At 46.4% G+C, this 22,911-nt stretch overlaps 2 protein-coding genes across 3 annotated transcripts in view; one reads left to right on the top strand and one right to left on the bottom strand.

Moving 5' to 3' along the window:
• The window catches only part of LOC106899367 (outer dense fiber protein 3-like), a 2,747-nt gene extending 1,301 nt beyond the window's left edge, over window positions 1-1,446 (bottom strand). Inside the window, exons 1-5 of the mRNA XM_014961153.1 lie at window positions 1,406-1,446; window positions 1,199-1,324; window positions 739-939; window positions 436-534; window positions 70-191 (exon numbers count right to left, since the gene is read on the bottom strand). Coding sequence (XP_014816639.1) covers window positions 70-191; window positions 436-534; window positions 739-939; window positions 1,199-1,324; window positions 1,406-1,424 — 567 coding nt within the window. The 5' untranslated portion in view covers window positions 1,425-1,446. The remainder of the gene's footprint in view (window positions 1-69; window positions 192-435; window positions 535-738; window positions 940-1,198; window positions 1,325-1,405) is intronic.
• Window positions 1,447-2,561: 1,115 nt separating this feature from the next.
• PIGU (phosphatidylinositol glycan anchor biosynthesis class U) lies at window positions 2,562-22,116 on the top strand. 2 transcript variants are annotated; one of them, XM_014961192.1, is made up of 12 exons: window positions 2,563-2,757; window positions 4,472-4,536; window positions 6,069-6,128; window positions 7,072-7,134; window positions 8,670-8,779; window positions 10,459-10,559; window positions 12,524-12,621; window positions 15,991-16,145; window positions 16,647-16,790; window positions 17,560-17,684; window positions 18,898-19,040; window positions 20,521-22,115. In XM_014961192.1, exons 1-12 carry the CDS (start codon window positions 2,628-2,630, stop codon window positions 20,632-20,634), a joined length of 1,308 nt encoding a protein of 435 aa, XP_014816678.1. In that variant the 5' UTR covers window positions 2,563-2,627; the 3' UTR covers window positions 20,635-22,115. The 2 variants fall into 2 exon arrangements, with proteins under 2 accessions (XP_014816679.1, XP_014816678.1); XM_014961193.1 differs by lacking the exon at window positions 7,072-7,134 and having other exon boundaries at window positions 2,562-2,757; window positions 20,521-22,116.
• Window positions 22,117-22,911: the final 795 nt, after the last annotated feature.

Consider the following 22,911-nt stretch of genomic DNA (forward strand, 5'->3'; position numbering starts at 1 on the left):
GGGCCACCAGCAGAGAGCCGGGGGAGCCGTGGCTGTGGGGCCGGGAGGGAGCGGAGGAGAGCAGCTCACCCTGGCGAGGTCCTCGGCAAATCCACCACGCTTCTTCTTGCCCACCACGGTGTAGCAGGGGCTGGCGGTGGTGTAGGCGGTGTTGGGCCCCACCAGCCTGGGCAGCGTGTAGGCACCAGGACCTGAAGGGGAAGGGGCAGAGGGGTGAGCGCCGCGGGGAGCGGGGCAGGGGGGCGTCCCGTGCCAGCGTCAGCAGCTCCCAGCCTGAGCCGGGTCCTGGGGTGGGAGAAGCGGGTGCTCGGGGCCACCAAGCAGCTTGTGGGGAGATGGTGGTGTCCCCGGGGGCTGGGGTGCAGCTGCCCGGCAGATGTTCTGCGGGGGAGAGGTGGCTGGGAGTGTGGGCATGTCCCCCCGTTCATTGCTCACCTGGCGTCTGGCTCTGTGTCTCCTTGTGCCGGAACACCATGTGCTGCTCCGGCGGGCGTTTGAAGATCTGCCTGGTGGCCTTCTCGGTGGCATAGTCACCTGGGGCAGGGGAGAAGCGGAGAAGAGCGGTGAAGCTGGGGCTTCCCCTCCAGCCCCAGAGGGCGGCTCAGCCCCCTTGGCCCTCTCTGCGGAAGCCTCTGGAGCCCAGGCAGGCGCCAGCCGAGGGCTCTGCAGCCCGGCCGCGGGGCAGAGGGACGGGGTGCTCGCCCTGCCGGGCAGAGGTGCTGGAGAAAGGACACTCACTGGGCCCAGGGGTGATCTCCGTCTTGATCTTCGGGAGCCCGCAGATGTGCTGGGAGGGAGAGGTGTACTTCCCCTTCCTGGTGATCTCGGGGGGCACAAAGTAGCGTGGTCCCGGGGAGCAGCTGGCGAGCGGGGGCAGCTTGGCCAGAGGGATGCTGTACGCAGGGGCCTTGGCTTTGGTGGGGTTGTGAGCCAGGTGCCCTGGGGAGAGAAGGCTGTGAGAGGACCCCTGCCCGCGGGGGCCTTGGAAAGCCAGTTCCTGGGAGCTGCTGCCGACCCCCAAAATTCCCTGCCCCTGTGACTTTTTCCTCCAGGAATGAGAGCAGGAGCCAATCCCATGGGGTGATTGCTTCCAGCAACGGCGATGCGGGTGCCATGAACCCCAATATCAGCCAAACGCTGCTGTTAAGTGTCCCCCGAGGTGGTAGCCCTGCAGTCCCCCTTGTGCTGGTGCTGTTACCTGTTGTCCCTAGGACAGTGTACTTGGGTCCTGGGCTGGTGAATTGCGCCAGGACAGGACCCCGTGGGCGGTGGGGTCTCCAGGTGCCCACCCAGGGTCCATCCCTTTCGCCGGTGGCTCCAAAGCCTAGGACAAGAGCGGGAGAGCTGCTGAGGGGTTTCCCCGCTGGTGGCGCGGAGCCCCCCAGGAGGAGCAGCGAGGCTTCACCTCGGTCAGCAGTAGCCATGGGGCTGGTGCAAGCGGTCGGTGGGTGCTGCAGGTCGCAGTGTCAGAGCGGGCAGCGGAGGAATTGGTGCCGACTGCCCCGTGGCCCTGGGTAGAGCCTTGGCTCGCCATGGAGACGCACTGTGACATCCCACCGCTGCTGGTGACGTCACACGGCTGGTGGGGCCAGGCACGTCCAGTCTCATCAGTTCAAGGAGGGGAAAAGTGAGGGGAGTTTGGCGTTCTCTCTGGACATGGCATGTCCCAGTGCTGTTGGGGTCACACAACAACGGGAACGGATGTTTGAACACCTGGAACTTGTATTTGGTGTCTCCTTTTCCAGCTCTCCCTTCAGCTCCGAGTGCTTTTCCCCGGGGAGCCAGTGGGGGCTGGTGTTTGTGAGCAGCATTTGCCGTTGGGGGCTGTCAGTTGGGGAGGTTTAGGAAAACCGCTGTGGAAAACTCACTTTTGAGACTTTGTTTGTGCAAATCAGAGAGGCCTTTCCCCGGGGTGCAGAAGAGACGGGCAGAGGGTCCTGCCTGTGCTTTCCGGGAGATGCAGGAGAAGCTGGATGCCCACCACAGACCGGGAGCGTTCTCAGGTTTCTCCCAAGAAGTCAAACGCCCTGTTTTTCACGGGCACCTTGCAGGGGTGAGGGTCGGGAGCGGGCACAGGGGGTTCCTGCCCTAGGCCTGGCTGGGGCACAGCCCGTTCACGCCATTGCAGCCAGCACGGTGCCGTCTTTAGCGCCACGAGCACACAGGGTGGGGGGTCTTTCCACGGCAGCCATTGCCTGAGGATGGCTTGGCATCGCTCTGCTGGTGAGAGGGGGTCAGCAGCTGCTGTCACATTTCTTGTTTTCCTCTTTTTTTTTCCCTCTGGACTTATTAAACAGTCTTTATCTCGAACCCTCGTGTCCTCCTTGCTGTTGCCTTTCCAGTTCCCCCCCCGAGTAGAGCGGCGAACCCCGCTTCCGCTGCGGGGCCTGGCCTGCCCAGCCCGCCCCCGCCCGGCGAGATAGGGGAAGCCGCCCAGCGCCTTCGCGCTCCGACTGGATTGGCCCCGCTGCGCTCGCCGTAGCGCTCAGGCCGTGCCGGGAAGCGGCGGGGCGGCGCGGGGTGGCCTGGGATATGTAGTCTTCCCGGCCGGGCCGGTGCATTGGCGCCGCGTTCTCCGGCGCCGCCCGAGAACTACAGGCGGCGGCAGCCGGTGTCTGCCCACGAGGATGGCGGCTCCTTTGCTGCTGGTGGTCCTGGTGGCCGTGACGGTACGGGCCGCGCTCTATCGCTCCAGCCTCGCTGCTTTCATCTCCGAGCGGGTGGAGGTGGCGTCCCCGCTGAACGCCTGGAAGCGAGGTGAGGCCTGGCGGGCCCGGGCCGGAGCGCCGCTCCCCGGCGCGGCTGAGGGGCCGAGGCCTGCAGGGTGCCCGTGGCGGGGGACCAGCCGGGCCGGAAGCGCGGCTGCAGGCGGGCAGGGGCCTGTCTCTGGGCACGGTCCATGGGGAGAGCGCTGAGCTGCACTATCGGGGCTAGGGACAGGCCCCTCCGCTCCCGACCTGCCCGAAAGCTACGTGAAATGGCGGGTGGGAGTTGTTCCCCAGGACAGGACGACGGTCTGGCAGCGGCAAAGGGACGGGAGGGACAGTGGCCCGAGAGCAGGAGGACCGAAGTTTAGCCATCGTGTGCTCCCGCTTCCACAGGCTGATTGTCTCACCCGAGTCCATAAAATGGAAGAATGATAAAATCTGGCAGTGAATATGTAGTTTCAGCAGCCTTGATTGAGTCACTTTCCTCTTGCACAAGCACTGTCTGCCGGTGTGAATGTGACAGCGTGTCTCCAGTTTGTGCAGAGATATCCACCCATCCACTCGTTAGTTTTCCTTGCTTAGTTTGTGGCCCCACACATTGTCACCAACATGAGTCAACTTCTCTTCTGAAGGCTGAGGTACAGTCTAATTAAGGCTTTTTGGTGGCATTGATCTCTGTAGCATCTGAGCCCATTAGGAACCTTCATTTATTTTAAATACAGCCCTTTGGGAAAATAATATCCAGTTATTATGCAGGTAAAATTATTTGCAGTTTTTGGAGTAAAACAGTGGCACAGAGTAATAAAGATCAGAAGTATGAATGTATTTGATAACCTGATGCCTCTGTTCCACAGTGTGTAGCACTTCACACTTCATCATTTCAAAATACAGCTCCCAAAAATTCCCTTGCAGCAATGGATACTTTCTAAATCTCACCATAGGGTGTAAAGGTGGTAATCTAGAGAGTAAGGAGCACAAATTAGGATCACCTCAAAAAGTCTGGGCTGTGACCATATGGGAACTTTGTGGCAGAGACAGAACCTGCTTCTCCAGCATATTGCTGAATGGACACCCTCTTGCTGCCTCTTGCAGTTTCTGCCTCACTTCCCTCTGAACAAATGGACCTGTTTCCCGTAGCTTCCACTGAGTATGCTGCTTAGTACCCAGGGAACATCTTTGCCCCATAAAGGGGAGATCCTGTGGTAAAACATGTGCCTGCATTGCAGTGCAAGCTGTAATGACATGATTGCAAAGGATCTAAATGTCAGGAAGTTTCAACAGATAAAGCTTTTAGCTTTGCCTGGTAATATTTCTGTTCTTTTATTTTGGTTTTGGACATTTCAGGTCTCTCTACATCTAATCTGGCAAAGTAGTTCAAATTCTATATTATATTGTGATTTGCCCTCTTAGAATTAAGTATTTCTCCAGCATAGATACCATGTGTCAGATAGTAGGTAAAATCAATAAAAATCATACATGTGATTTTTATATAGTTAAGTGCAAAATACTTCATCTATAACATTTTTAGCTGAAACAAATAAATAGATTACAATGAACCATTCAGTTAGTAAAGACATTTGCATGGCAAATGTAAGAAAGCAATCAATTCTAGCTGGCTGTTGGCTTTGTGAGATTTTGTGTCACCCGTTCAGATGGTGATGCCATGTGAGATTCTTAACTGTGGATATTTTTAAAACTACAGTTTTACCATCATGAGATTTTTCTCTTCCCACATTCTAATGCAGGCATTTTGTGTGTTTCAGTGGTCGAAGGATTAGCTCTGCTGGATTTAGGGGTCTCTCCATATTCTGGAGCTATTTTCCATGAGGTTGGTATGCATACTTCATTTTAAATATGATACTCAAGTGGCATGTTTCTCAGTCTTACTGCTCATGGACTGGCAAGGACATGGGACCTCTCTCTCGTCCCAAAGACTTCAGAGAACTTGGAGTTGTGCGGTTGTCTGTGCAGTACTTGTACATGTAGGGACTAGCACAACAAGAAAATGCAGTTCATTACTGAATTCTTGTTGCTGTGCAGGTGATAGACATCGTAATATTTGTTACTGCGTAAGTAAGTCTGAAATAGGGGAAATCTGTAATAAGTAAAGTGCTCTGTTCACATCCGGATGCTTCTGTCAGCAGAAGCTGGAGCAGGAACAGACTGTCATTATGAGTCTGAACACAGTTTTACTAGATAGCAGCATTTTGAGTTTCTGCATTTGCAGAAATATTAAGATCAGCACAAGCATGCAGTTACATTTATTCCTTATCTTGAAAACACCACTTTCCTCCAAACACTTAAATGCCTGTGGCGTTTTGTGCCCTTGAGTGTTCTCACTGTTATGAAGGCACACTCACACCTAGTGTCACCTAGGGGGAGGCAGATACTTGTATACTTCTGAAAACTTGTTTCTCTTCCTTAAATTCTTCTTTCAACAGTTTTCTCCCAGACTATGAAATAATTTTCTATGCTTATTTATATCATCACATTGTTTTAAAAGTATTTCAAAAGAAATATATTTTCTCACCATAAAGACTGAATTTACATCATGTAAATATACTACTTCCAGATGAACCTTTTCTGTCAAAGGAATGATTCAGAAACATGCTCTTTCTCTTACCATAGTATGGAAAGGCTGTGGGAGTAAGAGGATGATAGGACTGTAGTCCTACTGCTTGATGTTTTAACATGCTTTCTTCTTTTCGCTTTATAAGAGACTCATCTGAACAGGCTAAACAGTGAAACCAGCTATGTAGGGAATGCACTCAAAAGTACCTGCAAACAACCTGAAAAAATAGATTCTCTGGAAAAAAATATTTTCTAAAGCTATTCTTTAGAATATCTCAAATATGAGAAAAAACTTTTTTATGGTGAGGGTGACGGAGCACTGGAACAGGCTGCCCAGGGGGGTTGTGGAGTCCCCTTCTCTGGAGATCTTCAAGACCCGCCTGGATGCAGTCCTGAGTAATGTGCTCTAGGTGCTCCTGCTTTAGCAGGGGAGTTGGACCAGATCATCTCTAGAGGTCCCTTCCAACTCCAACAATTCCGTGATTCCGTGATTTATATGCTTTCTATTGTAACTCTACCACTACACTAGAAGAATTGAAAAGTTGGAATAGAATGGAATTTTCAAAGTTGATAGTGTCTTTTATAAAGTGTATTGAGAACTGTGGAGAGAAAAAGACTAGTGAAATGTGCTTCGATTAATCACTTTGCTCTGATGTAACAGCGTTGTAGAACAGGCTAAGGAAAATTGCCTTTCGCAGTCTCTTATAGTACTACCATTTTTCTCATCAAATCGCCAGTTGTTTTATCTGGACAGGAATTGATGTGGTTTTCCCTGCTGTTCTCTTTTAGACCCCACTGATAATATATCTCTTCCACTTCCTGATTGAATATGCCGAATTGGTGTTCATGGTGAGTGCCCCTGGAAAGCTACTCTGGAAACGTTCCATTCTGTGAAGTGCTGAGTATGACTTTCCTTTTACTCCTGCAAGAATCAGGGACCTTTAGCCTCCCTGTGGTTCAGATTCCTGCTGAGCTCACAGTTTGATTAGAAGGGCAGCTTTGCCTGTACAAACCTACGTTCAGGCTTTTCCCTTGTTATACATATTCCTCCTTTTTTGAGAGTTCTTGGCTAGATAATCATCCCCACAGAGGGATGAGAAGTTAGCATTTGGTTTCAAATTTCAAAGGTTACCTCTTGAACGTCAGACTATTTTGCCCCAATCCCTACACTGCAGTGTTTCTCACTAAAACCCGCTGCCAAACGCCAGGCCTGCAAAGACAGCACAAACAGGTTAGTCCTCCAAACATCTTTTGTAAACTGTTGTCGGAGTTCTGCGTAGTTCAGGAGGACAGAACTCATAGCAGGTGCCATCTGGTAGAGCCTCTGTCCCCAGATCCCTGCTGGGTAGATCTCATGCAGAACTAATAGCCGTTTGCGTTGTGCTTATGCTGGTTGCTTGGATAACTGTGCTGCTGCCTGGGAAGTCTGGGACAGCTCAAGGGACTGTCATGCTGGATTAATGGACAAGTGGGTTTAGACTGCCCCACTCTTGCCCGTGCTCTAATTAGACCAGTGATTCTATTACCCTCACATATGCCTTTCCCCTTATTTCCCCATTCTCTTGTTTTGTAAATATTGATGTCTTTGACATATTTCATGGATTCAAGGTTAAGTGGTACTGTGTAATTACAGTGTACAGATCAGCAATCTAGTGTTTGTAAAGCTTGTTTTTTCTTCTTGTGAGCGGAGTCAGATCAGAGTCCTTATTCAGCATTGCAGTATTGCCCAATATCTTTTTCTCCTTTTGTTTATTTTGCTTACAGTCAGTCTGTCTATGCCTTGCTTTTTTAGATAACTGATGTGCTAACTGCTGTTGCCCTTTATTTGGCCATTCAGGACTTCAACAAAGTTGTGGTAAGCTGACATGCCAATGTTGCTGATCCTCTTCTCCCAGCAAGTATAAATAAATATCTTGTACCAAAGAAACATATGCCAGAGGGGGCAGTATCAACCAGTCCTTGTTGCAGTAAAACTGATTATATCTGGATGATCGATAGAGTTGGGGACCAAATGTGATAAACAATGGGGATATTTAAAGTTTTGTTGTGGCGGTATTACGGTATTAGTGTCTGTAGCTACCACGTTGCACTTGAATGATAATCACAGCAGTGTGGAGTCTTTAATCCAAAAAGAGTATAAAGAACTTGATAAATTTGTGAGAATGGAATAGCTAATGAAACACAGACAAGTGTAGGGTCATGGTACACAAGATGGGATGTGAGATTTTAGAAGATGTGCTGAAAACTCGTCTTTAGTTGTTATGGCAGTTTGCAGTACGCAGAAATACTGGACTATGCATTTGTCAAGACTTGAGCACTCCCTTTTCTCACCTCTGCTCCTGCTACATTCTTCTGCACATGTCCTAGATAGAGCCTGGAGTATTTTCCCCTGAGCATGGTTTGTGTTGCACACAAACATGAGTTAATACACAGACTGGAACTATGTCAAGGAAGGAATAAACCTTCCAAGGATGCTGAGGTGACATTACTCATTCTACTGAGCAAGGTGAAGGTCTGACACCAGATATTACTTGTTCCCTTCAAAGTATAAGTACATGTGTTTCAAGGTGAGTGATTCCTCCCAGCTCTGTTATAAGTAACTCAAAGACCATTTTGTGTAAGCAGCGCTATGCTGTCTGAGGTCCTGGAGGGGTGATTCAAGATCAACATGCACAGGGAGGCTGCCTTTTCTACAGCATCTGTGTAGTCTCCCATTCAGCTACATACTTGCTCCTTGTCCTCTGACTTTGAGGTTGAAGAAATAACTGCTGATAGAACTGCAGACCTGTAAAATACTGCGTGCAGGTTACTTTGCTTGCTGAGAATTTCTTGCCAGCATCTCCCCTTCTGTCTCACCATGACATAGTTCAGTAGTTTCATAATTCAGATTTCTCTTTTGTCTCCATAGAGAGCATCATAGAACAAAATAGATTAGAGAGAGTGATCTTGGGTCCCTAAAGGAGATTTGGCACAGGGGTATCTAAAGAACAAAGGCTGCATACCTCTGTGACTTGGTTTCTTACGGAATTGTATGTTCAACAGTGAATTTATAAAGTCAACTTTTTCTTGGAGCTCCAGACAAGCTTTAGGAAGACTGAAAGTATTAACTTCCAGTGTGGTGAATTCACTGTCAGCTGTGTCAAGAGTTAGACACAGAGAGCTAAGGAAGTTCAAATAGAGATTATCTGCTTTCTCATGACTCCCATTTCAGTTGTTAAATATTTGGTAAAAGAGGGGGGTATTTTGTTGTTTGCACAGCACCTCACATAATACGAGTTTTGGCTTACACCTGGAGCTTACATATACTGTTCCGCTGTAGTGGAAATCCTGAGTAGTAAGAAATAATGACTTTCTTGATCTGACATTCTTTGGTCATTCTCCCTTTTTCAGTTCAAAAAGCAAAAGCTCCTGATAGAACTGGATAAATATGCACCAGATGTGGCTGAACTCATCCGGACGCCCTTGGAAATGCACTACATCCCCCTCAAGGTAGCACTATTGTAAGTAAGGCTTCTTGCAAGCTGCAGTGGGCTGCTTTGGTTCCACACCTCCCTTTGGGTTTTATTGGTCTGATTTGGGGCTTCAACATGTGTTGAAGATTTTTCTTTTTTCACTAGAAATTCTGAATTTCCTATTATACATAAAAATCCCCTCAGCTCTGAATACTCTGTTTGAAAGTGAAAAGCCGATGCTTTTCCAAATGTTTGTTGCCCACAATTAAATTCACCCATGCCCTCTAGGACAAGCTTAACAGCATAAGGTCATTAATTTGGTAGCAAGAATGTTGTATCTGCACAGATCACATGCCCATTTATTTAGCTTGTTTGCTAATGTTGTCAAAACTGATTTTATGCCTCCCAAATATCTCAGGTTTCTTTTCAGAAAAGATAGGGGAATTTTTGAGCAGTCAAACAAAATGTCTGCTGAATATCACAACTTGAATATTCCATGATTGCTTATAATAATTCAAATATATTTTCAGGTTGTCATCTTAATAACGTCATGTCTTAGTGTTCCTCTGTATACTAAGCATTATTTTTTTTATTTTAGAGAGCTTCAACTAAAATAAATAATATAGAAGTAAGGTACCTAGTGTCAAAGAATTAATTGGGGGGGTTGATGTGAATGAATCATTATCTGAATTATTCTGTGTCAGAGAGAGTTTTCTGTTAGGTTGTTATCTTTTCTTCTTTTTGTATGAATTTTGTAAAATGGTAAATTCTTCAAGGTGAGAAAGATAGAGTCTGTAAATTGCCGACTGCTTTGTATTTGACATCATTGCACGTAACCACAGAAAAGTTGGCATTAAGTTGTACCTACTCTGCTGTAGGCTGTATCTCTGGAAACACATTAAAAACCAGAGTGGGACTCGGGAGAAGTAGGAAAAATGTTCATGCAAAGAGATAATTAGCAAATCATCAGCTCTGTCTACTCACTCTGATGATTGATTAGCAAGGCTGATCGATAAATTATCTTGCTTGTTGTATTAGTAACCCCCCTTTAAACATTTTTCTGTGCTTTTGAGGTTATTGCAGTTCTCATTTCCAAAAGGAGCTGGCATCCTTACTAACTGGAAGGTAAAGGTGTTCAGAGTTTGCTGTCTCCCCATAATTCCAATTCAAATATGCCAGATTTTCCTAGCTGGCAGGTTTTGTGCTCAGATTATGTTGTGGTGAACATAAATGATTGCTCTGCCATAGCAGGAGCGTGCAATTGGGTTGGGGGAGACTCTGCTAATGTCTCGTGATTTTTTTCCATCTTGCTATTTTCTTATTTTAATTACATTCTGAGTCAGTAGATGTGAGTAGCAGAGAGAGTTTACTTTGGATCCAGTATTCCTAGGTCTAACTGAACAGTGTTTCTGCAAAGCAAGGAACATTTTTGGTAGTCTTTTTCTAGGATAGAACTTCCATTTTAGATGTCTTCCAAACCATATCCATTTCTCTAGTGTGCTCCCTGTGTCCACTATATCCAAGGATACAATCAAAGGATCTTTTTTTTTTCTCCAGACTAAAGAACCTGTTCAATTGAATTAATTTGATGATTAGAGGATCCCATAAAATGTAAATAAACAAATAGAAATGGCAAATTGCATCTGGTTTTCCTTTTTACATCTCTTTAATTAGATGTTATCTCCTTTGAATGGCATGAGTGTAACTTGAGCTTTGCTTTTTTTCAGCTATCTGTTAAACCCCTACACTGTGATGTCCTGCGTGGCAAAGTCCACCTGTGCTATCAACAATACTGTCATTGCATTCTTCATTTTAGCTACAATAAAAGGTAATGCAATGAAGAAAAAATGCTTCATTATGTCATTCTGTAAAGATTAGAAAATGAGCAGAAATGAAATCAAGGTGGAAATGTACAAATATGATTGCTACAAAGATCTCAGTGAAACACAGCAGAAACAGGGACTGGAGCAAGGTCAAAGTTCTGCTTGAAATCACAAAAGATCAATAGACCTTATAGTCAAGTCAACACTTTCATCTTCATGTACCTAGGAGTTTAATCTCTAAAGACTGACTCCTTTTCCTGGATGAACCTCGAATAGTTTTCTGTTTATGAAGAAATGCATGTCTGTATGTTAGGAGCCTTTGCTGCTCATTCTTTTGTATATGAATATGCCCTTAAAGTATTGTATACAATTTATTTTCAAAGTATATCTTTGAACTTCTATTCAAAAGCAAGCAGTTGCTTGAGTGTTCTTTGCCTTTCGCTCTCTGTTGTAACCTTGGTTTGAAATTGGGTGATTGAGTTTTGAGAAAGCAGAAACAGTACCTAAAGACCCATTCTGGCACAGTTAAATAGGTGATGACAGAATAGCTGCTTAATTTGTTTTATGCATAATGCCAGTTTTCTGTTTCTTTCATAACTGCCCAGTGCTAAAGCCTTTTACCATGTGCGATTTGTACCAGTCACCTAAGTTTTAGGAGTTCTGTGTTAGATCAGAAGAAAGGTCAGTCTGATCTCTTGTCTCCAGCAGTGCCCAGACCCAGAGATTGTGAAGAAAGCTGATATAGGTTGGTTATACTGGTGTTTCCAAAAGAAAGTTTTCCTCCAATTAGTAACTAAGTCAGGAGGAGTTTTGATTTAGAAGCACTTGCAAAAGCAAATGAGTGGGATTCATTTAGTTAAACTGATTTTTAACTGTTCACTGATACCATAAGTTCAGTCCTAAATAAAACTCTAGTGGCTGTCCTCTGTGTTTGCTCTCTGAGTTGGGAGTGTGGCAGCTGCTAGGTTTTAAAGTGGGCAAAGAGAGGATATCAGATTGTGGCTGTGATTCCTGGGTATAAATTCTTTAGAACTGTTCAGAATTGAACACTCAGTAAAGTACAGGATAGGGAGGTTTCTGTCTAGGAGACTGTAGTTGAAGAGTGGAGAAGGCTCATTACCAGCTAATTCTCAGCAGAGAGACGCTTACCGAGCATTTGATGCCAGTAGGCTGATCATTAGTCCAGTGCACTGAGTCAGGATTCTTGGTATCAAAGCTATATTTTTACAGATGACTTCCATGAAGTGAAATATGACTGAAGGCTAAAACCAGACCACTGCACTGGGTGCTTGTCTTTTTATTGTTTAACCTGGGACATTTTGGACTTGATTTCTGGTGTTGGGAGTTGGGCAATGTGAGTATTCAGCACTTAGCTCAGCCTGAGATGCCTCAAATAAAGCTTCCTCAATAAAGGCTTTCATATTTTTAAGATAACTTAGAAAAGCTATGCTTTCTATGCCTCAGATGTGGTATCTGTATAGTAGGGCTAATGCCACTGCATTCCTTCAGCTGCAGCCTTTCGCTTGCTGTCTTTCACAGAACTTTGCTGAGGACCCTGACACATTCTGGTGACAAGGTTATCCAGCATGCCCAGTATGAGTAAACAGCTGTTTCATGCGGATATAACTTAAGTGAATGCATTTCCATGAATAAACAGCAGCCAGTGTGGTCTATATATAGACTGAATTGCATGAATCTCTTGCTGTATGTGAATTACAGGAGATATAAACCAATTAGGGACTTGTCAGAGAATCACCTTGGTATGAGTCATTCTCCATTTAAAATGTAGTTAAGAAAAGGACACACTCCAGGATACATTCTGCTAAAGCTGCCTTTATGTGGTGTTCTGATAAGTGGTATAAAGCCCCTGCAGAGGGTTATGCATTTCTTCCCGTTTGGACTTTCACCTGTAAGGCTGTTTATATTAAATATTCCTTAGTAATAAACTTTTTTTTTTTATATTTTGCAGGTAGTGCCTTCCTCAGTGCTGTGTTCCTGGCCTTGGCAACATACCAGTCACTCTACCCTCTTACATTGTTTGCTCCAGCACTCCTTTACCTTTTACAGGTAGATGATTTCTAACTGTTGGTATCTGTCCTCTTCATGTAGCTGTGCAGTCCTTAGTTATTGAGAGGGCACGTCCTGAGTTTCAGAAAAAGTGACTCTTTTCAAGACATTGGAAATTTGAAGCTTTAGTGGTGATGCCTGTGCATAGAGAGAAGGAAGCAGAAAGTCATCTAAAGAACTGGCAGGTGTTTAGCTTGCTGGAAATAAGTGCTATTCTTTGTGCTGTGTGAATAGCAATAAGGATTTTAGGCCTGGAGAGGAAGAATGAGGAACTGTATGTTTGAATCACTCAAACTTAGAAACAGTGGTTTGTAACTTAATGGCATGTGCTTGTGAAAGCAGCCAGTTGCCTTTGTCCTTTCTCCCTCCCCCTTAACAGGACCCCTGAATTCCAGCGGGGCTGACCTTGAACATTCAGGGATGCATAGTGCCTCGACAGACAGACACCCCTCCAGACAAAACGAGCCCAGCAGCAGGCTAGTGGCGCATCTGCAGGCAGGGCTGGGGCTCAAAGCTAAGGCAGCTCTTTGCTAGTGAATGGATTCATCACTGGTTTGCCTGCATGATTCCAGCTGATCTCTCTCAGCTCTTGTGCTGATACTGTAAACAATGCCTCAACCAAGAGCCCAAAATATCATGCGCTTAGTGAGAACTGATCACTTGCTAGTTTTACTCTGATATGGGAGTAAGGTGAGGCTGTGACTGCTAGGAGAGGACTTTTATCCCAATTCACAGACCACTTGGTGACCATTTTCATTATTTCTGCCATTCTGAAAGTCCTGCTGTTGAGTGTTTTGCCAGTCTGTCTTGGTTGCTTCTGTCCTCCCTCCCTCATAATTTTTATAGTTGATCTTAACTACAGGTTCATTACAGCCTATTCTCAAATCTCTGAGCTTTGAAAGTCTGTTCTAGTCCATTTTCTTTCCCTGACTATCTGATGCGAATGTTTCTTGCTTTTTTTTAAGAAATGTTACTATTATTACGCTTTGCAAGACAAGAACTTCTACAGTCAGTATTGTTTTTTCAGTTCGATAATTTTTAGGAGCATTTACTTTATATATTTTATATTTTGGTTTCATTTGTTTGCTTTTAACTTCAGTCAAAGTATAAAGTGGCAGTAAAGTGCGAGCATTTTATTCACAAGCATCAAGAAGTGCTTTGATATGTGAATGCCTAATCTGCAACTTTTAAGTGGGATCATGTTAATATGTGTTCTTTTGTCCAGATTTGTAAATGAACTTTCCTGCATTCTTTATACAGAATTAAGTAGCTTTTCTGCAGCACTTTCTATGTGACCTGCCAAAAATCCTTGGTAAACTTGCTTACATTATTCCAGCAAGTGGTGTTAAACACATCGTGGCTGAGAAAACAGAGGATGCTTTACACAGAGCCCAAAGCAGTTAGAGCTGCCACCCTGTACATCTGCTGGTGTAAACCCTAGTATACCAAATGGAAAAGCTGCATCACTGACTTGGAGCTGCAAAACTGAGCAATTCCCAAAGGTGTTTGTCCCTGTGTCTTTAGAAATGCAGTCAGGGGACCTCTTGGAGTAAGATACCTGTATGTCATGTTATGTGACAAGGGCTTGTGGCTGACCTATCACGACATTTACCTGGACTTCAGCAAGGCCTTTGATACAGTCTCCCACAGTATCCTCCTGGAGAAACTGGCTGCCCATGGCTTGGATTGGAGTACTCTTTGGGTTAAAAACTGGCTGGAGGGCTGGGCTCAGAGAGTGGTGGTGAAGGAGTTAAATCCAGTTGGTGGCCAGTCACAAGTGGTGTCCCCTAGGGCTCAGTATTGGGGCGAGTTCTCTTTAACCTGTTCATCAATGACCTGGAGGAGGGGATCGAGTGCACTCTTGGTAAGTTTGTAAGTGACACCAAGGGTGGGAGTGTTGATGCGCTGGAGGGCAGAAAGGCTTTGCAGGGGGTCTGGACAGGCTGGATCAATGGGCTGAGGCCAATGGGGATGAGGTTCAACAGGGCCAAGTGCCAGGTCCTGCACTTGGGTCACACCAACCCCCTGCAGCGCTACAGGCTGGGGGCAGAGTGGCTGGAGCTGCCTGGCAGAAAAGGACCTGGGGGTGTTGGTCAACAGTCAGCTGGATATGAGCCAGCAGTGTGCCCAGGTGGCCAAGGTGGCCAACGGCATCCTGGCCTGTATCAGGAACAGCATGGGGAGTAGGACTCGGGAGGTGATTGTCCCCCTGTACTGGGCACTGGGGAGGCCTCACCTCGAGTGCTGTGTCCAGTTTTGAGCTGCTCACCACAAAAAATATATTGAGGTGCTGGAGCATGTCCAGAGAAGGGCAACGGAGCTGGTGAGGGGTCTGGAGCACAAGTCTTGTGAGTGGCGGCTGAGGGAGCTGGAGTTGTTTAGTCTGAAGAAGAGGAGGCTGAGGGGAGACCTTCTCGCTCTCTCCAACTCCCTGAAAGGAGTAGCCCCTGTAGCCAGGGTTGGGGTTGGTCTCTTCTCCCAAGGAACAGGTGATGGGACAAGAGGAAATGGCCTCAAGTTGCACTAGGGGAGGTTCAGATTGGATATTAGAAACATTTTTTACATGGAAAGTGTTATTAAACCGTGGAACGGGCTGCCCAGGGAAGTGGTTGAGGGACCATCCCTGGACGTATTTAAAAGATGGGTTGACATAGTGCTCAGGAACATGGTTTAGTGATGGGTTCTTGTGTGTTTTGGGGTTTTTTTGGGGGGTGGTTTGTTTTTGGGGTTTTTTTTAATCAGAATTAGGTTGATGATCTTAAAGGTCCCTTCCAACCTAGACCATTCTATGATTCTATGTTTCTGTGTGGCCGTGGCAGGACTGCAGCAGTTGTCTTTGTCCGAGGAGGTGACCTTTTAGAGGGGTTCCTTTGTGCTTAGGAACCCACTGGATGTCCTCTTTCCCTCAGGAGAGCAAGAGTGCCAATTCATGTGGTGGAGACCTGGCACCACAGGGTAGTGGGTCGTGGAGCAGGACTCTGGGTCACCCACTTGATGTGGATTCATGCAGTAGAAGGCAGGTAGCAGTACAGTATTGCAAGATGCAATAAGTAATATTCTAAGATGCAAGTAGCTGTGAGGAGGTGTGTGTAAATCTTATCTTGAGTGCATGAGACTTGACTCGCTGCAAGCAGAAATTGTTAGCTTAGCTACTGTATTTTCAAGCACAGTTCTGGAAATATGTGCAATGTGTGTGACTTAATTGGCCAGAGTGAGGGATATCAAGCAAATTGTGCTTGAGAGCTGCTCCTTCCAGTGCCATAGTGCCATGTTTGATGCTTTCATTTAAACTCATGTTCTGAACACTTAGGCTGTCTTGTGACTTTCCATCTGATGAGGCATATCTGCCTGCTTGTCTTTCATTTTCAGCGTCAGTTCATACCAATAAAACTGAAAAGTAAAAGCTTCTGGCTCTACACCATGCAGTATGCAGCCCTATACCTATGCAGCCTGGTGGTGATCGTCTGCCTCTCCTTCTTCCTCCTCAACTCCTGGGATTTTATCCCATCTGTTTATGGGTTTATGTAAGTATAAGAATTCTTTCTAGTTTTTTTGTCTAGCTCCCCCTATGTTGTTTCTTGTGGATCACGTGCAGGTGCCCCACTCCCTCTCCTAAGGAGTGTATGATCTGTGATTTTACTGGCAATGCAAGAAAAGAAGAGTGTGTGGAGGAGAGCAGGCATTACCCAACCTCTATTAATTAAGCAACAGCAAAAAATAGAGAAGACAGTAAATTTTTCCTACTAAGTTTATTGGAAGTGGATTTGATTGTTGAGCTACCATGGCTGTGAAATTTTCATCTCTGGAGAACTGTCTCCTTGGTAATGGTTTAAATCCTGCCGGGGCAGAAGGAAGGATTAGTCCCTTTTCTCTTCAGGTTTGCACCTCTTTTGTTTCTCTTCCACTGATTTAAAATACAGATCCTCCATCCAGTAGTACACAATGATTGTTAAACGTAACAGAAGCAAGGTAATGAAAAACAACAACTTAAAAATGTTACCTCGACTTTTCTTTTCAAATTTCAGCCTATCCGTTCCAGATCTGACACCCAACATTGGCCTTTTCTGGTACTTCTTTGCAGAGATGTTTGAACACTTCAGTCTTTTCTTTGTATGTGTGTTTCAAATCAATGTGTTCTTCTACACCATTCCCTTGGCAATAAAGCTAAAGTAAGTATGTTTCTCCTCTGGCTTTTTTACTCTCAGTTGTCCAGTGGAAGCTTATAACGCTGGCATCAGATGTCTGGATCTACAAACCTGAAAAATACAGGTTTTCTTAACAGGACATGTCCTCCTCATTTCCTGAAGTTTCAGTCTATTCCTCTAAAAGGGGGAGTTGGGCTCTGCAGTGCAATGGATATGTTACAGACATCAAAAGAAAGAGCAGAAATTTAGGCCATAGAGGTGCCTGCTCCCTGCCAGCGTAAGCCAATGTAGTCAGAAAGCAAGAACTCTTGGCTGGAACTTCAAGGTCTTTATTGTCAGAAAAAAAGGTTAAAGCTTGGGGACATTTCTAGTGGACTGCGCTGTCAACATTGCCCTTTTTCCGATAAAAACATCCACCTGGATCCTCAGTGGGCATACCCTGTTGACTTGGAATAGATACAGACATCATGACGTACCAGGGGGATAATGATAGGCTTCTCCAACTAACCTTCAGAGAGGAGGTGCTCATTGCTTTCTGGTTAATAAGAGAGAGCTGGCCAGATGGCCAACTAACTGTATAAATGTATGTTGAGTTGAGGCACTAAGTTTCTGTGTGAGGGCAGAACAGCTCAGTCTGCCTCACCCAGCTCTCAGGGGCTTGTTTGAAGAGACCAGGGGTACGAGAGTCAATTTGAGCCTATCCCACAGTACGTTTGTGCCCTTGCTAGTGTTTGTTTCCAATTTCCAGAGACCCTACTGCATCCTCTTACCCTTTGTGTCTTATCCCTTCTAGGGAACACCCTGTGTTCTTCATGTTTGTCCAGATTGCAATCATTTCTATCTTCAAGTCCTATCCCACTGTGGGAGATATTGCACTGTACATGGCCTTCCTGCCAGTCTGGAGCCACCTTTACAGATGTAAGTTCTTTGTGTTTGATTGTTCTTTATCTGGAATGGGAAAAGGCCGGTCCAGCAATTGTCACCACTAAACCAAACCAGGCCCATCTTCACAGGCTCTTGTGGCCTCCTTCAAGGCTTGATTGAAAGGAGGCTTGATTTTTCTGGTGATAGTTTCTAACATATCTTTAGGATTAGGGTTGAAATTAGGGGAGGAGAGAATTTTCACTTGTGCCTTATCTCCCTCCTCTCTCCAAGTTGTTCTTAATATTAACATTTTTGTAAGAACCTTTTTACAGTCCTGCACAAGGGATGTGGCTTATTTAAAGTACATCTGTCCTTTAAATGCTTCTCTGCCATTTAAGGCTGTGTGATTTGAATACTGCAATTGGTGAGTCCCCCAGCCTTAAAATCCTGAACGTTGCAGATGTTCTTTGATTTGCGTCTGCTTGTTTGCTTAGAGTGAAAGTAATTGAGTAACTCCAAGCAATTGTCCAGCTTTTCTTAAAAGCTTCATAAAAAAACTCTTTAGCTCTTTAAATCACCGGAGAGCTTCCTGATGGTTTTCAAACTCAGTCTCTAGAACCTGCAAGACACTGGGAGATTTGGAAGCACTGTGTTTTTTCTGATGTTTCTTTCTTGAGCCAACTGCTTTGACCAGCCCTGTGAGGTTGTTTGGGCCTGTTACTGCCACCTTCTCTAACCCAGGCCAAGTGGGCTTCTGGACAGCCAGCCTGACTGATGTCAGGAGACACAATCAGAAGTCAAGAGACTTGGAGACCATCTGCTCTGTTAGTTTCAGACTAAAGCAGCCTAAAGCCAAGGCCAAAGCAGCTGTGATAAAACAGGGCAGGGAGGGTTATGGAATGGTGTGCTCTACCCTCTGAATCATGGTGGAAAGGCTCTTCTCAAAACTGCTAGTTACTATAGTGTAAACACTGAAGAGTCAAGTCCTCTGAGGAGGAGTGTTTGGAAGCGGGATCTAGAAGGAGCTACAAATGAAGATTTCACATTCAAGCAAAGGCAAAAGTAGTTATTTTAAAGGGAAGTATAGTGGATTTCTTATAAAAACTACCCAGGAAATTATTAAAGCAAACTGTGAAAGATTGTTGGAGAGAAGTATGTGTTGGCAAGTGCCTCTCCCCCACTGCACATACCCTAAATACCATTGCTGGTTGATTGAGCATGGCTGCTCAGTAGTGCATCATTTTAACAGCTTGGTTTTCTTTTGCAGTCCTCCGGAACACGTTCATCCTGTCATGTGTGCTCATTGTCTGCTCCCTCCTGTTCCCCGTTCTGTGGCATCTATGGATTTATGCAGGAAGTGCCAACTCCAATTTTTACTATGCCATCACGTTGACTTTCAACATAGGGCAGGTTAGTAGAGCGAGGTAAACAAGGCTGCGCTTCAAGTAGGTCTCTGCATCGGGTGTCCTGTCAGCAGCAGTGAATTCTGCAGGATGTGTCTGGCTTTTTGCATCCTGCATTGTCCTGTGTGCATCTTCCTGCCTCTCCTTGCTCCAGCTGGAATCTGCTTAGTCCTCACCTGCTGGCACACTAATGGGAAAGATTTCTTGTAGTATTTGAGGTATAGTGTAACAGTCCAACTAGGCTGTACTGCAAGTTGCATGGCCTGTTGCTTGATAGCAGAGAAAAAGCATCTGAGTATGGCACACGTGAATGGAGATGGGGCACAACAGCACAGGGGCAGGAAGGAGATGCAGAAGTGATGGGGGTGAATAAGTGTTTTTATCTGGTGTTGCTCCTGGACATTGTGCTGTAAAGCCGCAGCCTTGGTGTTCCAGCTCTTCTCTTCACCCCTTAACCTGGTAAGTATTATTTTCTTAAACTGCTAAAGCTTTTGTTTGCTAAGGCTGTCCTTGGGAGCTGGGGTATTGCTGCTGCTGCCTGCTGGCTTCTTACCGTGCGTGAGTGAAACAGCAGTTAAAAAACAATCACAGTTGAAAAGGGTTTAGTGGCAGTCAGCAGCAGGAGACTTTCACCATTTGGGTTGAGATGCATGATGGTGCTTGGATGGAGGGAGTCCTGTAGGTGAGGCTGAGATGGTCTATAAAGCTGTGACCCTGGTGGACCTGTCATTGTCATACCTTTTGGCTGGTTTATGGAGCTGGTTTATGGTCTCCTTAGCAGAGATGTCTGTGAGAACACACTTGCAGTGCAACAGATAGATTTGTTTAAGTCTCCCTTTAAATAGTTTAGGCTTAAATAGTTTAAGTCTTAATGCTGCCAAGCAATGGACAAGGAGTGATCACAGTGTCTCTTCTTACAAAGCGTGATGAACTTCTTAAACCCCTGCATACAATCATAGAATCATAGAATTGTCTAGGTTGGAAGAGAACTTTAAGATGATCTAGTCAAACCATCAACCTAATTCTGATTAAAGAAACCAAAGAAAACCATACAAAAAACCCACCCCACATTACTAAACTATGTCTCTAAGCACTATGTCTTTTGAAAACCTCCAGGGATGGTGCCTCAACCATTTCCCTGGGCAGCCCATTCCAATGCTTAATAACCCTTTCCGTGTAAAAATTTTTCCTAGTATCCAATCTGAACCTCCCCTGGTGCAACTTGAGGCCATTTCCTCTTGTCCTATCGCCTGTTCCTTGGGAGAAGAGGCCAATCCCTGCTTCTCTACACCCTCCTTTCAGGTAGTTGTAGAGAGCGAGAAGGTCTCCCCTCAGCCTCCTTTTTCCTAGGCTAAAAAATCCTGACTCCCTCAGTCTTTCCTTATAAGACTTACCCTCCAGACCCATTCAGGGTCTGTCAAACACATGTCCCTGTTATTCCTTGTTCTGAAGCATCATTGATGTGTCTGAACATCTCACTTCTGCAGATCTTGCTCATCTCGGATTATTTCTATGCCTTCCTCCGGCGGGAATACTACCTCACTCATGGACTCCATTTGACAAGGCAAGATGGAACAGAGGCTATGCTTGTTTTGAAATAAGGATTGTGCCCACCATTCCCTGGGACATGGACCACTCTGAGGAACATGCAAAGCTTGGGATATGTGGGGTGGGTGGGAATGGTTCCCTGAATGAAATCTTGACTTTGGAAATACCTACTGAAAAAAAGGGCTGAGGTTCTTCTGAAGCTGTGGGCTCAGTGCAGAGACTCTAAGAGCTACCAGTAGGTGCTGCAGTGCCTCCATTGGAGCATCTCACTTCTTCACTCAGCTGTGCTTCTCACTGCGACCTCCGCCATCAAGTCTGGGCAGTCCAGCAGGAACTGGAGAAAGTGTCTGAGCTGAATCTCCAGCTCAGAAAGAGCTCAGACCATAAACTGATTACTTTACTATCACTGCTTCTTGGAGATGTTTGCTTCTCCTGGAGGTTCCCCCTTCACTGCTTTGACCAGTAATGCTCCTGCTTGGCCCAAGGCAATCAGGTCTGAGGACCTGATGCTTAAGCCCTGGCTGTAGATGCCATTTCTTCATTCTCCTACTGGTGTGGGATCTGGAAAAATCACAGATGCTATGAAAGAAATGGTGTCCAAGGATGGAAGGAGGACAGCTGAAGCTACTCCCACATTTGGAGTTCAAACACTAGTAAGAACTGGATTTGGAGTGAAAGCAGGAGCAGGAACTGCTGTATCCCATTGAAGCAACACGAACACTTCTGTGTCAGGAGCTGCACAGTGGCATCACAGGGTCTCAGAAAAAGGACCACTACTGTGGAGATAGATTCCTGCCGCTCCTTGTTTCTGTAGTGTGACAGAGCTTGGCAGAACAGGGTCACACTGTAATGTTGGGATTGCTTGAAGCAGTATCCTGGACGTGGAAGGAACAAGCTCCTGCCTGGGCTAGGGACCAGAAGGGGTAAAAATCTCCCCTTTTAAGACTCCAGATGGAGCTTTAGCCACTGCTGTTGTGGAGCTGTTGGGCTGCAGGTGTTCCACACTGGGATACACTATAGGATATGCACTTCCCCGTGTACCACTGCAAGTACAGTGGTGGTATCTTGTGGCTGTGTGTGGAGGACTCGGTTAAAGCATTGCCCCTTGATTCCCCTATGGTCCTCTCCCTCTGTGCTCAGACCTGCTCACTTCATAGCTGCTGCTGACCCCATGAATGTGACCCACAGGGGTGAACCCACCAGGCTGGCCTCTTGCTCTGCTGCCTGCGTGGTGGCAGAGAAGTGGTGACTGCAGTGGGCATTCGCACTGGTGTTGGGCCGGCAGCAGCAGCTTCCCCACAAAGCTCAAAGAAACCCGAAGGGCTGGGAATGTCACAACGTTAAAACCAAACTTGGTACAAAGCAACGAGGGACTGATATGCCCAGGCAGTTGTGTAAACAGCTTTTCTTTCTTTCTGGGCAATTAAAACTTTTGCCTTACTGCACTGCTATTAGCGCTTTGGTGGGAGGGTGTTAATGGGTACCCAGCTCAGCTGCTGCGGGGGGGGGAGGGGCAGAGGGAGCAGGGCTGCTCTCGGCGCCGGCTCCGGCATGGCAAGGAGCATAATAAACTCTGCAAGTTTTAAACACCTCTTGTGTGCTCTGTGTTTGGAAGCGGGAGTAGGGGATGAGTGGGGGCTCTGGGATGCACCAAGAGGCACATGGAGGGTCATGAGGGGACAAACATAGGCGTCAGGAGGGAAAACAAGTGGCCCTGGGGCGTACTGAAATGCAAACCAGGATGTCTCTGGGGCACTAAAACCCACTCCAGTTTTAGGAAGTGCCAGCTGTGCACGGTTCAACTCGACAGCAATGTGACAAAATAAGAGGATGAACAGCTGAGGCTGTCCGGGGCTGGCCGTTTCACAGCCTGCCCTCTTCCCCCAAAGTAGAATATAATTCACCCATCAGGAGGGAGACGACACTGACAACAGGACTGAACCAAGGGGCCACAGGCAGCAGCTCAGTCCTCTGGCTCCAGCAGCTGAATTTGTTCCTGTGACTGTGCCCAGGGCCACCCGGGTCTCCCAGGGGAGCAAGTCCAAAAGCTGGACTCAAGAGGGGTCCTGAGAAGAGGCAACAGAGTGAGCACTGGATGCAGAGGAAGAGTGAGGGGCGGGTCACGGACAGGGACAGGGGCAGGGACAGGGACAGGGACAGTGCAGGCAACACAGGGATTGAGGACAGGGAACATGCAGGGTGTGAAGCAGGAGGCTTCACCACCAGGAGGCGCCTCGCTGGAGGGGACACCTGTCCACCCATCTCGGTCCCGTGCAGGATTTGGCTCCGCAGGGGGAACGTGTTCTGGACACCCCCCCCCCCCCCCAAAC

This window comes from Calidris pugnax, unplaced genomic scaffold (genome assembly GCF_001431845.1).
Source record: "Calidris pugnax isolate Ruff unplaced genomic scaffold, ASM143184v1 scaffold518, whole genome shotgun sequence".
In the NCBI taxonomy this organism is placed as follows: Eukaryota; Metazoa; Chordata; class Aves; order Charadriiformes; family Scolopacidae; genus Calidris; species Calidris pugnax.

Bases quoted from the DNA above. Each gene is read 5' to 3' on its own strand.
- PIGU (XM_014961192.1), top strand. From the start codon at position 2,628: ATGGCGGCTCCTTTGCTGCTGGTGGTCCTGGTGGCCGTGACGGTACGG. The intron at 6,129-7,071 runs GTGAGTGCCCCT...TTGCTTTTTTAG, and splicing joins ATGCCGAATTGGTGTTCATG to ATAACTGATGTGCTAACTGC. The intron at 19,041-20,520 runs GTTAGTAGAGCG...TCACTTCTGCAG, and splicing joins TGACTTTCAACATAGGGCAG to ATCTTGCTCATCTCGGATTA.